This window comes from Stegostoma tigrinum, chromosome 14, assembly GCF_030684315.1.
Source record: "Stegostoma tigrinum isolate sSteTig4 chromosome 14, sSteTig4.hap1, whole genome shotgun sequence".
NCBI classification, from domain to species: Eukaryota; Metazoa; Chordata; class Chondrichthyes; order Orectolobiformes; family Stegostomatidae; genus Stegostoma; species Stegostoma tigrinum.
The window spans coordinates 23,685,327-23,698,638 of NC_081367.1; the positions used below are offsets into that span (position 1 = coordinate 23,685,327).

General features: G+C 44.2%; 1 protein-coding gene across 3 annotated transcripts in view; it reads left to right on the forward strand.

Annotated features, from left to right (window-relative positions):
• The first annotated feature begins 9,551 nt into the window (after window positions 1-9,551).
• LOC125457400 (2-acylglycerol O-acyltransferase 1-like) overlaps window positions 9,552-13,312 on the forward strand; it is a 34,577-nt gene continuing 30,816 nt past the window's right edge. Inside the window, exon 1 of one of the 3 annotated variants that reach the window (XM_048541557.2) lies at window positions 9,552-10,068. In XM_048541557.2, the coding sequence (XP_048397514.1) occupies window positions 9,975-10,068 (94 nt within the window). In that variant the 5' untranslated portion in view covers window positions 9,552-9,974. Of the gene's footprint in view, window positions 10,069-10,577; window positions 10,643-13,312 lie in introns of those variants that run through there. The other 2 variants (XM_048541559.2, XM_059651042.1) reach the window with 2 other exon arrangements.

Here is a 13,312-nt window from a genome sequence, read left to right on the forward strand (position 1 = left end):
TGCGGGACACAGTAGCTGTCTTCATCACTCCTGAGCGTGCGTTCATGTTTCCACTTTACTGCAGCTTCAGAGAATCGTCTTTTCAAACACACAATGTCTGCATTATTTTACTTGTGGAAACCCTCGCGCACTAATCGTAACATCTCTCTCGTTGGCATTTTTTTCCCCTCGGGCGCATCATGCAGCCACCTACTGGGGTAAAACGATGAATTAACTGTTGTGAGGACCTCAAAGGAGAAAAGGAAGCTGTCGGAAATAATGGTGTCCCAGGAAAGGAAAAGTAAGCTGTCAGTGCACTTTTGCCCAGATACTAAACTCTATACCTGGTTACAAAGTTGTAAAGAGGCGCATTTTTTTTCCTGCCAAAGTTATATGTGGATTTTTTTTTCTGAAGAAGAGTCTCGACTCGAAACGTCAGCTTTCCTGCTCTGATGCTGCTTGGCCTGCTGTGTTCATCCAGCTCTACACCGTGTTATTTAATATGTGAATCTGTCCAGTTATCGGATCCCCGGTGCGTTAAATGCATCGGACCATAGGCTTGTATAAGGAAGAAATGTCTTTTAATTATTTGTTGGATAGTGTCAAATTCCAGTGTTTGTTTGTTTCTTATTATGCTACTATACAACGGAACTGCTTTGATGACAACGTATGTATATAAAAGATATTTTTAGGGAGGCGCATTTTCAGTGTTGACTTATAGGGCTGACATTCTGTACATAATGCTATTAGCAGGAAAGATAAAACTCATAAAACAAGTTGGACTGGATGATGTTGTGAATTAATCATGAATTTCAGCAGCCTTTCCCATCTTCTTTCTGTGGATTTTTGCATGACATGTTGTCAGCCAAACAGTGTGGAATGCCTGTACAGAACATCTGTGACCTATGCAAACTGAAAAGCAGTTGTCTAATTCACTCACCAATCCAATGAAGAAATCATTCGTCAGCATAGCTGAAACTGAACAGTACTTAGAGCAGTGAATTAAATGTTTCGAGACAGTAGGAACTGCATATGCTGGAGAATCTGAGATAACAAGGTGTAGAGCTGGATGAACACATCAGGCCAAGGAGCATCAAAGGAGCGGGAACGTTGATGTTTTGGGCCTTGAACCTTCTTCAGACCCTTCTTTTTTTCTGAATAAGGCTCTAGGCCCTAAACATCAGCCTTCTTGCTCCTCTGATGCTGCTTGGCCTAATTAAATGCTTAGATTTTGTAAACGGCAGTGAAGCGGTGTCACTCAGTCCTCTCCTGATAGAAATTTGCCTTCAAATATTTAGTGGATTCTAGGACTGCCACTCACATCCAGGCTATCCCTTAAATTCTGCACTGTGTTGCTCTGCCGACTACCAGGGTGAGAAAGGGAGGAACGGGAGGGAAATTCTGCACTCATAGAACTGCACAACAAACCTCACAACTTTCAGCTACTTGGCAACTTAAATACTTCATCAACTTCAAAATTTGTAAATTATGAATGGGTACCTGATATCAAAGAAGAAAAATACCTGCTTGTAATACTTAGCAAAATAAAGCTGATAGATCTTTTAATCACAGACAAGAAAAATTGAGACCAAATATCAGAGTCCTAGGGCAACAAGCACGATCTTGTTTCTTTCCTAGCTAATACAAGCACAATAAGAGGGGGAAACCATTGACTAATGCTGAATTTGTTCAAGATTGTTTGGAAGTATTTACATCTATGTTAGTCCTAATTAGAAAGTCACAGCAGACCATTGACAGTAATCAATTGACTAGGCCATTTTTTAATTTCATTTTTTTATTAAAATCAAATTTTACAAATGCCTGGCAGGATTCAAACCCAGGAGCCTAAAACATTAGTCAGCCTGGAGTTCTGGATTATTAATCCAGTGACATTGACTATGCCACAACCTCTCCAAATTGTTTTACATCATACTCTTTAAACTAAGAATTACAGATGCTGGAGAACTGAAACAAATAAAAAAAACAAATTGTTGGAAAAACTCAGCAGGTCTGGCAGCATCTGTGTAGAGAAAACAGAGCTAACATTTTGAGTCACTGACCAAGACAGTGTTCAGTGTCAAAATAGGATCAGAAGATTCACAGGGCTCCCTCAATTGAAGAATTATCACAGCAAAGCAAGACATTTAAAAAATACACTTTAGAGCCTTATGCAAAAAGCAAAATAAAGCTGTAGCACACACATAACATTAAGGTAGAAGTAAAAATATGAAGGCCACACTGATAAAATTTAGATTTTTTTAAGACCACACAGGTTTTCAGCAGTAAAGCTGATTTTATTCTGAGTTTAAAACAGTCAACACCTAATTCAACAAGGCTTAATGTTTTCATGTTTTTCAAAGCAAGAATCGTGAATAAATTCTTGAAGTTGACATTAATCTACTGATTGTTGCACTCTCTTTTGTGAAGACTGTTACTGATAACCCTGTGTATTATTGACGGCAATTTCAACATTTTTGTATTTAGCTTCATATGGAAACACTCTACAGAAGCTGCACCACATGAGTTTTACAACAAGTGCTACACTATACAGTTTTTATTAATATAAATTCCTACCAGAAACGTCTCATCTTCAGACTCAGCATTTACAACCTACTGGACTTAATATTGACTTCAACACCTTCAAATTGGGAAGGAACTCCCATTCTGTCTTTCCACAAACCTGCCTGCCCTGGTCGACCCATCGTCTCAGCCTGCTCCTGCCCCACCGAACTCATCTCCACCTAACTGGACTCCATTTTCTCCCCTTTGGTCCAGGAACTCCCCACCTACGTCCGTGACACCACCCACGCCCTCCACCTCCTCCAGGACTTCCAATTCCCTGGCCCCCAACACCTCATATTCACCATGGACGTCCAGTCCCTGTACACCTGCATTCCGCATGGAGATGGCCTCAAGGCCCTCCGCTTCTTCCTGTCCCGCAGGCCCGACCAGTCCCCCTCCACCGACACTCTCATCCGCCTAGCTGAACTCGTCCTCACACTCAACAACTTCTCTTTTGACTCCTCCCACTTCCTACAGACTAAGGGGGTGGTCGTGGTCATGGGCACCCGCATGGGCCCCAGCTATGCCTGCCTCTTTGTAGGTTACGTGGAACAGTCCCTCTTCCGCACCTACACAGGCCCCAAACCCCACCTCTTCCTCCGGTACATTGATGACTGTATCGGCGCCGCCTCTTGCTCCCCAGAGGAGCTCGAACAGTTCATCCACTTCACCAACACCTTCCACCCCAACCTTCAGTTCACCTGGGCCATCTCCAGCACATCCCTCACCTTCCTGGACTTCTCAGTCTCCATCTCAGGCAACCAGCTTGTAACTGATGTCCATTTCAAGCCCACCGACTCCCACAGCTACCTGGAATACACCTCCTCCCACCCACCCTCCTGCAAAAATTCCATCCCCTATTCCCAATTCCTCCACCTCCGCCGCATCTGCTCCCACGATAAGACATTCCACTCCCGCACATCCCAGATGTCCAAGTTCTTGAAGGACCGCAAGTTTCCCCCCACAGTGATCGAGAATGCCCTTGACCGCGTCTCCCGTATTTCCCGCAACACATCCCTCACACCCCGCCCCCGCCACAACCGCCCCAAGAGGATCCCCCTCGTTCTCACACACCACCCTACCAACCTCCGGATACAACGCATTATCCTCCGACACTTCCGCCATTTACAATCCGACCCCACCACCCAAGACATTTTTCCATCCCCTCCCCTGTCAGCTTTCCGGAGAGACCACTCTCTCCGTGACTCCCTTGTTCGCTCCACACTGCCCTCCAACCCCACCACACCCGGCACCTTCCCCTGCAACCGCAGGAAATGCTACACTTGTCCCCACACCTCCTCCCTCACCCCCATCCCAGGCCCCAAGATGACATTCCACATTAAGCAGAGGTTCACCTGCACATCTGCCAATGTGGTATACTGCGTCCACTGTACCCGGTGCAGCTTCCTCTACATTGGGGAAACCAAGCGGAGGCTTGGGGACCGCTTTGCAGAACACCTCCGCTCAGTCCGCAACAAACAACTGCACCTCCCAGTCGCAAACCATTTCCACTCCCCCTCCCATTCTCTAGATGACATGTCCATCATGGGCCTCCTGCAGTGCCACAATGATGCCACCCGAAGGTTGCAGGAACAGCAACTCATATTCCGCCTGGGAACCCTGCAGCCATATGGTATCAATGTGGACTTCACCAGTTTCAAAATCTCCCCTTCTCCTACTGCATCCCTAAACCAGCCCAGTTCGTCCCCTCCCCCCACTGCACCACACAACCAGCCCAGCTCTTCCCCCCCACCCACTGCATCCCAAAACCAGTCCAACCTGTCTCTGCCTCCCTAACCGGTTCTTCCTCTCACCCATCCCTTCCTCCCACCCCAAGCCGCACCCCCAGCTACCTACTAACCTCATCCCACCTCCTTGACCTGTCCGTCTTCCCTGGACTGACCTATCCCCTCCCTACCTCCCCACCTACACTCTCTCCACCTATCTTCTTTACTCTCCATCTTCGGTCCGCCTCCCCCTCTCTCCCTATTTATTCCAGTTCCCTCCCCCCATCCCCCTCTCTGATGAAGGGTCTAGGCCCGAAACGTCAGCTTTTGTGCTCCTGAGATGCTGCTTGGCCTGCTGTGTTCATCCAGCCTCACATTTTATTATCTCCCATTCTGTCTCTTTCTTTTAGCTTTATCACGTCTGCTTCCACGTCCCCCTCCCACTCTCGGGGAACTGTAAATTCTTTCAAGTCAGGCAACTGGACACACCATTGTTCTGACATTTTCACATTCCTATCACTTGATCTGAACTATCAGCATCTTTTCACCCTGAACACTCCAGCCTCTACCCCACACCCCCCACCCCTGCCAATACTGCATTAACGCTGCCTCCTCCAAACTTCAAGTCAGCTCTGAATAACACCCAGAGATAGTAAGAACTGCAGATGCTCGAGTCAGAGATAAGACAGTGAGGAGCTGGAGATGCACAGCAGGCCAGGCAGCATCAGAGGGTCCCGACCTGAAATGTCAACTTTCCTGTTCCTCTGATGTTTCCTGGCCTGCTGTGCTCGTGCAGCTCCACTCTGCGTTAGCTCTGATGAACAGTAAGGCAGACTCGAAAGGTTAGCTTGGTCTTTCACCATGGATGCTGCCTGACCCGCTGTGATCTCCAGCATTTATTGTTTTCAAGTTAGATTCCAACATCCGCAGTAATTTGCTCCTCCAACCACCAGATAGTCTGTCAACAAACGGAGTCAACGGGAAAATGGAGTTGAAGCCATAATCAGATGGTCTCATGGTCTTATTATTTAACAGAGCAGCTCGAGGGACTGAAAGGCCTACTCCCAACAGTTTGTATGTTTTTGTATATATTCTCCCCCACCCCCCAAAAAAATGAACATTTAGTACTGGTTCTTCAAATTTTAAAGTGTTCTGCCCGCTAGCACGAACATCCATCGGCAAAGTCATGAAGATGCGATATGTCAAATATTAACGTCTAATTTTATCGGCTATTTCATTTATTGGATTTTTAGAACCAAAACAAATGCAACAGACTGAAATCTAAGTTGGCCAAAACTAATTTGCAACTGCGAAGCCACATTCCAAATCATGGCGACGCAGTGCCTAAGGACAGCCAACAGAGACAACAGCATCTTTGGAGGTGTGACTAGTTCCTTCTTATCTCATCAAATGGAGAATCGATCATTCGGAAGTGAATAGCCCATGCATTAAAAATTAATCACTTCACCTAAAAAGGACAATGGCTACAGGTAAGCTCCAGACATAGACAAATCTCAGCTCTTTTGAAGTTTCCACCTGATTCTCTGAACTGCAATTGACTAAACTGGCGAAGCGTCAGAGGCTCCGGCTCTTTGTCTATATCAGTGCTGGATTTGAATTTAAAAGACAACTTGGTACCAGGGTACTGTCTATAACCCTCCACAATATTCTAATTTTATTTCTGAATCTTGTTTTGCTCAGACCGTCCTTACGGCAGACAGAAACTTTCCACCAGTAATTCCGGCAAACAAAGACAGCGTTTGCCCACAGTGGAACTGCAAGGCAACTTCCCGTGTGCACGCTTCCACATCCTGCACTCGGTTGTGGTATGCTGGAAGTCCACACCGCCCACATGCACAAAGCAGGCGCTACCTTGAAACGGGAATCGGAAGGGTCGATAAAACTCGAACGTTAACTTTGTTTCCCTACCTGCTCCCGCCTCCAGCACCTTACATTCTTTCCACCCACCGTCCCAATCTCTCCCTCCTCCCCCGGTCTGAGCACAACGGCTTCTTCGTTCATGTCTCCGTCAATGTAAATGCACATAATCAAAGGGACTAGTGCTTCTTGGCATCAGCAAACGTGGCCCAACAAATATGGGATCTGCCAGCCATGCCTGAAAAGGAGAAAGAATAATGATTTGGCTAGGAGGGTGAACAGCTGTTGATGAGGATGATTAGTGTCTCATAATGGGTTGTGTGTAATGGCAGGCTATGTGATAACAAGGCCTGGTGTGTGGGGTTAGGACATGGGAGAGTTCAAGTCCCAAAGTTAATGAACTCAAAATTGAGTCCAGAAGGCTGAAGGATCCCCAAGAGTAAAATGACGTGTTGTTCTTTCAGATTACGCTGAGCTTCTCTGGAGCACTAAATTCAATCTGAAAGAACTGTGGATGTTGTAAATCAGGAACAAAAACAAAGTTTCTGGAAAAGCCCAGCAGGTCTGCCAGCATCTGTGAAGGAAGGGTCCAGTTCTGAGGAAGGGTCACTGGACCTAAAACGTTAACTCTTTTTTTTCCTTCGCAGATGCTGCCAAACTTGCTGGGCTTTTCCAACAACTTTGTTTTTGTTCGCTGGAGCACTGCAGTGAGCCTGAGACAGAGATATTGGCCAAGGATCAGGGTGGTGTGTTGAACTGGCAGGCACATGGAGGAGATGGATCAGACCCAGTGGAGAGCCCTCTAAACCGCAGTGCTGGGGAATCGTCAGTTGAGGCAGGAAGTCGACATTTCAGAGGACTTCTTGTCAAAGTTGGCATCATCAGAACAGAAGTGATTGAGATGGAAAAACTGGGAGAATGAAAGGAAATTTTTACATGAAGCAGGGTGGAAGGATGTGTAGCCTAGGTAACTGGGAGTTGGTGGGTTTATAAATGATATTAGTAGCCAGTCTATTCCGAGAAATGGAAACAGAGATGTCAAGGAAGGAAAGGGAGGATTCAGAGATGGACCAGGTGAAAGTGAGGCCAGGGTGGAAGTTGATATGAAAATCTGTAAACCTTTGCAATTCCAAATGAGAGACTGAAGCAGCAAGAATCATATTGATATCCCAGAGAAAGAGTTGTGAGTGGGGGCCAGAATAGGACTGGAACAAGGAATGTTCCACATACCACACGTAGAGATAGGCATAATGAGGCCCATGTGGCTACCCATGGCCATCCCTCTGACCTGAAGTAAACAACAGGAGTTGAAAGAAAAGGATGTTTAGGATGAAAGCAAGCTTGGCCAAGCAGAGAAGGGTAGTGCTGGGTGGGGACGGTTCAGGCCTTTGTTCCAGGAAGAAGTGGAGAACGCTGAGACCAATGCTGGAGAAACTTCAGAGACTTAGTAACATCTGTGGAAAGAGCAACAAAATTAACTCTCCATTCTTCACAACAGCCATATTCAAACTGTTAACAATGCTTCTCTCTCCATATATACTAGAACTGTTGAGTTTCTCCAGCATTTCTTCTGTTTGTATTTCCATCTGTTTCTGTCCATCTTTTCATTTATGACTAGCACATTTCCTCTGTAAAGGATTGTCTGCTTTTGAAGAAGCTTCCATTTAAATAAATAATGTCTAGAAATCCAAAATGATGGAACTTTATTCTAATATTAGACTGCATGCCTAAACTTTATGTTAGGTTTTTGGAAATCCAGGCTGTAGCTCACCGCTATCTTTTTCCATGCTTTGTCGTCAGGCTGCTTCTCTGACACCAACAACTGATGAAAAGACAAATCTTCAGCTTTCCACTGCGTATACTGAGGCAACTGTCTTTGGCCGTCACTATATTTAATGTCGCTCAGCCATCAATTCCATTTGTTGGCCACTGGCTGAGACTGAGGCAGGGAGCTATGAAACCTGACCCTCTGTGAATTTTCAGACAAGGCATACTTTCCAACAGCAATCTCTTTAATGTCAGCCTTGCCTATGCCCATCTGTTACTGCAACCATGTTCATTTTTTTTTCCACTTCCAGATCCAAATGTTCCCATTCTCTGCTGGTGGATTGATGTTTGCCTTCCACCCCCATGTACTTGAACTCAAGCAAAATGCTGTTGCCCATGTGCTAACTTGTCCCACATTCCATTCACCCTTTTCCTTCTCTCTCTCTGGCTGACATTGACTCTCAGTCCCGTAATTTCTTGATTTTAAAACTGAACCCCTTGGAAAAAGCCTCCATCTTTATTTCACTATTCTCTTCCCACCCTACAACACTTCAAGAACTCCAGTTCTAATCCCTTTTGATCTCCGCTTTAATTGCCCCATTGTTCGCTGCTGTAACGACTGCTGTACAAACTCTATGCTGGAAAACTTTCCCATGGAAAACTCCCTCCTCAGCTTGGGACATTTTACAACTTAAAGGTGCCATAGGAATGCAAACTTGTTGTTGAGGACTGCAGAGGTATCCTGTAAGGATTGGAAAGGAAAATGTGCCAGCTGCATTCAGAATTATTAGGAGAATCTGCATTTGGCATTCTAGTTTTAAGTGTTTCGTTAGTAGGGTTTATCAAATTAAATTGAATAGTGTAACAGTCTAATTATAAAGAGATCATTGAGGCCATTAATAAATGTAATTCACCACCATTCTTAGGGTATATCTACATAGGCAAATACATCCACAAACTGCAACTTGTCTCTTGCATTTATAACTTAATTCTACCTTTAACCAGCATGAATTTCTTTTTAAAGGGCACTGTTACCATGTGTGCTTTGCTCTTGGATCCTCCAAAGTTATGATTGGGACGCCCTAAATATGTCCAACCTGTTGTCCATTAATCACTACCCTGTCATCTCGGTCCTTCCAAATATAAAAAATGAGAACCCAATAAAAAAAATGGTTGGAGTTCCAAAACCACAATAGTTGCAAATGAACTTCTTTTTATCTTCAAACTTTCCTGCACACCTGATCCATCCATTCCACATTTTTTTTTCTGAAGAAGGGTCCAGACCCGAAACTTCAGCTTTCCTGCTCCTCTGATGCTACCTGTCCTGCTGTGTGCATCCAGATCTACACCTTGTTGTCTCAGACTCCAGCATCGGCAGTTCCGACTATCTCACATCTGTATATTGTTCCGCAGCAGCCAGTATTCCGGGAGCAAAAGGGAAAAATATAGGTAATACTCAGCAGTTCTGACAACATCTGTGGGGAGAATCGAACGTTTCAGGCGTAACCTGTCCAACAACATCAGTTCTCTTAGCAGCTATTACATTGTCTGCTCTATGTGTTAACTTTTGTTTGAGTTTCAATTTTCGCAAATGGGAAGTTTGGCTCCCCCTATTGTTCCTTCCAGAATCAACATTCCTCTGGCGTAAAGGCGCGCCACGTTTATCGAACAAGATCAGTTCTTGGCAGGAGGTGAAAAACCTTGCTAAAGTAACTTCTCCCAGTTCTTCTATCAGGTCGAACAGTAATCGGTTCCACTGTCAAACGCTTCCGCTGAAAAAAAAACTGGGGTGAAATACAGACTTTGGGTCCGAAAGCATGCAGCAATTTTTATTTTAAACAACTCGAAAGGCACGTTTATGTCGCCTGCATTCTATGGAATAGCATGAGATCTGGAGAACTGGCAACACGATGAAATGATAGGAAGTGAAGACTGGCGGTAAGACATTCAGCTTCAGCGCTGGGCGTAAGAAACGGAAAGATTTTACGTGCAGTGCTAACTGCCTTTCAAATCGGGGACTTGCAGTCATTCAAATTCGTCTTTGGGTGAGCAACTGTTGGCATGAAGATCGAATTTGCCCCTATAAATATCCCTCTGAGGAGAAGGATTCAGACGTTTGCTGTTCTCAAGTGGATCTTCACTTTTTTGTTCTTAGGTATTTTTTCTTTCTGTGGTAATATTGATTGCGGAAGCAAGTATTTAGTCTTTTTTTAAACAACGTGATGAGCTGACATTTCCGCAGGTTCCAGACGCTTGCCGACATTTGACTATTCTCCTTTGAATACTGCATTGACTTGACTATTGTTAAATCGATTTCAAGGGATATGTGAGATCCTGAACAAGTTTATTGCTGTAAGCAGTGTATTTGCATTGTGGTGTTAAAATTGTCAGAGGGTTTGGGATATTTTCTTGAAATGGTTCTTTTTTTTAACAGCAGCAGCAGCAACGTGCTTTTGTTGAGAGATAATAAGAACTGCCGATGCTGGACACAGTATGGAGCTGGAGGAGCACAGCAGGCCAGGCAGCATCGGAAGAGCCGGAAAGAAATGCAGTTCTGAAGAAGGGTCTCGACTCGAAAGGACAAGTTGCCTGCTCCTCTGTTGCTGCCCGGCCTGCTGTGCTCCTCCAGCTCCACTCTGTGTTATAAACTGCTTTTGTTTGATGTCTTTAATGTAGAGGAGCAATTTACAATATCACTCAGCACGGACACCAGCGAGACATGTTGGAAGGTCGGTAGTTTAATGAATCAATGAAGCAATACAGGAAAAGATAGCTTTATGGAGTGCATAAACTTGGAACGGGCATGAGACCGTGGAGGAGAGAAGTTAGAGAAAGCCATGTGTTGTTCAGGGCGAGGGCAGGAAGGAATTTGGGAAAATATAGGTTGCTGGACAAGGGGAAGGTTGGTCAGAGTTTTAATATAAATTAAATCCATGAGCTCCTGGAAATCATACTTTAATTTGGTTTCGTTTAATACTGTCACGTGTACTGAGATACAGCTGAAAAGTGTCTTTACAGGCAGATCGGGTAATCCAAGTGCATCTGGGTAACGAAACAGTGCAGGATTCAGCGTTGAGCCACAGAAAAGATACAGAGAGAGATCAATTTTAACAGTAAAGACGTCCATTCAGAAGTCTGATAACGGCAAGGAAAAAGCTGTCCTTGAATCTGTTTATATATGTATGCGAACTTTTATATCTGCTGGTCAGAAGAGCATGGAGGAGAGTATAGGGGTGAGAGAGGTATTTGGTTATGGTTTTCTGAAGAATGGTCTAGGCCCTAAACGTCAGTCTTCCTACTCCTAATATGCTGCTTGGCCTGCTCTGTTCATCCAGCTCTACACCTTGTTATCTTGGTATTTGGTTATGTTGGCTGCTGTCTGAAGGCAAGGGAAGCATAGATGAAGTCAATGGATGGAAGGCTGGTTTGTGTGATGGACTGAGCTGTGGTCACAGCTCTCTGTAGTTGGGGCCCAAGCAATGATTTGTATCAGTTTTTAGCATTACTGCCTTTGCTTTTATTGACCTGGTATTAGCGTAGGATTCCATTTTAAAAACATAAGTCAATTTGTTAGCCAGTTGTAAAGTAAATTGTATCTGGATGGTAAACATTTACTCTTTAACACTTCATCAGTTAGCAAATAACTTGCCTTTATTCTCACATGCACAATACATTATCTTGTAGCTTTCCACATTAAAATCTTAACTGATAGGCAACCTACCCTTTAAAGAAAATAACTTCCATTTACATGGCATCCTTCAGGAAGTATGTATCTATGTATGAAACAATCCAAACAGAAAAAACATTGCAGTAAAAGTTGGAGATGTTAGATGAGTAGAAAAAATAAAATTAATGGAAATATTTTCAGTTAGGGGCTAATAATACAAAAGAAAGCCAAGCTGAAAATACAGAGTGAAGCGAAAAGAAATATTTAAAAAGTATGAACAAAAACTGAAAAGTAATATAAAGATATAACATAAAGTACAGGATTAATAACAGTTAATCAATATTTTTGAGACCAAGATGCTCCCCCAGTCCATCAGTGCTGAAACCATTGAAGTTATCAAAGTATATAAATAGCCTTGCGTCGGTTAAAAAGGATACACTATCAAAATTTGCAGACATCCTAAATAAAGAGCAGGCTTACTGTGAGGAAGGCGTGTATGATCTCAGCATAATTTCATTGGCTCTTGCACTTCTTTCAGAAAAGTTTCTGTGAAAACTGATCATTTACCACTACTGACACAAAAACAGAAGTTAGATAACAAAGTGTGGAGCTGGATGAACACAGCAGACCAAGCAGCATCTTAGGAGCGCAAAAGCTGACGCTTCGGGCCTAGACCCTTCATCAGAAAAGGCTTTCTAGGGTCCAGGCACGAAACATTAGCTTTTGATCCTGCACCTTCTGCATTATATCCAGAAATACCTGCCATTGTTGTTCCACTGCCATCCCTGATAGGGTATTGAACCATTGAACTTTGGCCAGCTCCTCCCTCATAGCTCCATAGTTCCCTTTGTTCAACAGCAATACTGACACTTCCGACTCTCCCTTCTCCCTCTCAAATCGCAGACTAAAACTTATCATGTTATGGTCACTACCTCCTAATGGCTCCTTTACTTCGAGGTCCCTGATCAAATCCAGTTTGTTGCACAACACCAGATCCAGAATTGCCTTCTTCCTGGTAGGCTCCTGTACCAGCTGTTCCAAGAATCCATCTCGGAGGCATTCCACAAACTCCCTTTCTTGGGGTCCGCTACCATCCTGATTCTCCCAGTTTACCTGCATGTTGAAATCTCCCCTAACAACTGTAGTAATACCTTTGCGACAGGCCAATTTCAACTCCTGATTCAACTTACACCCTACCTCCAGACTACTGTTTGGGGGCCTGTAGATAACTCCCATTAGGGTCTTTCTACCCTTAGAATTCCTCAGCTCTATCCATACTGACTCTACATCTCCTGATTCCATGTCCCCCCTCGCAAGGGACTGAATATCATTCCCCACCAACAGGTACACCCTACCCCCTCTGCCTCAGTCTGGCAGCATCTGTGAATGGAAATCAGAGTTAACATTTTGGGTCTGGTGACTCTTCCTCAGAACTGATGGTACCTCGGAAAATGTTAGTTTATATGCAGAAGATAGGGTGGGGGGAGGGATAGGAATAGATTATAGGTCTGGATAGAGCCTGAAGACAGAAAAGAGCAGTTGGATAGACAAAAAAGTTGTTAACAACTTAGCTAAGAGGGTGAATATTTGTTAATGGAGTCTGTTAGTGGCTACCAATAGGTAGTGTGTAATGGAAGACAATGTGATAACAAGGCCTGGTGTGTGGGATAGGGGGCTAGGTCATGGGAGAGTTAGGGCCCTAAAATTATTGAACTCAATATTGAGTCTTGGA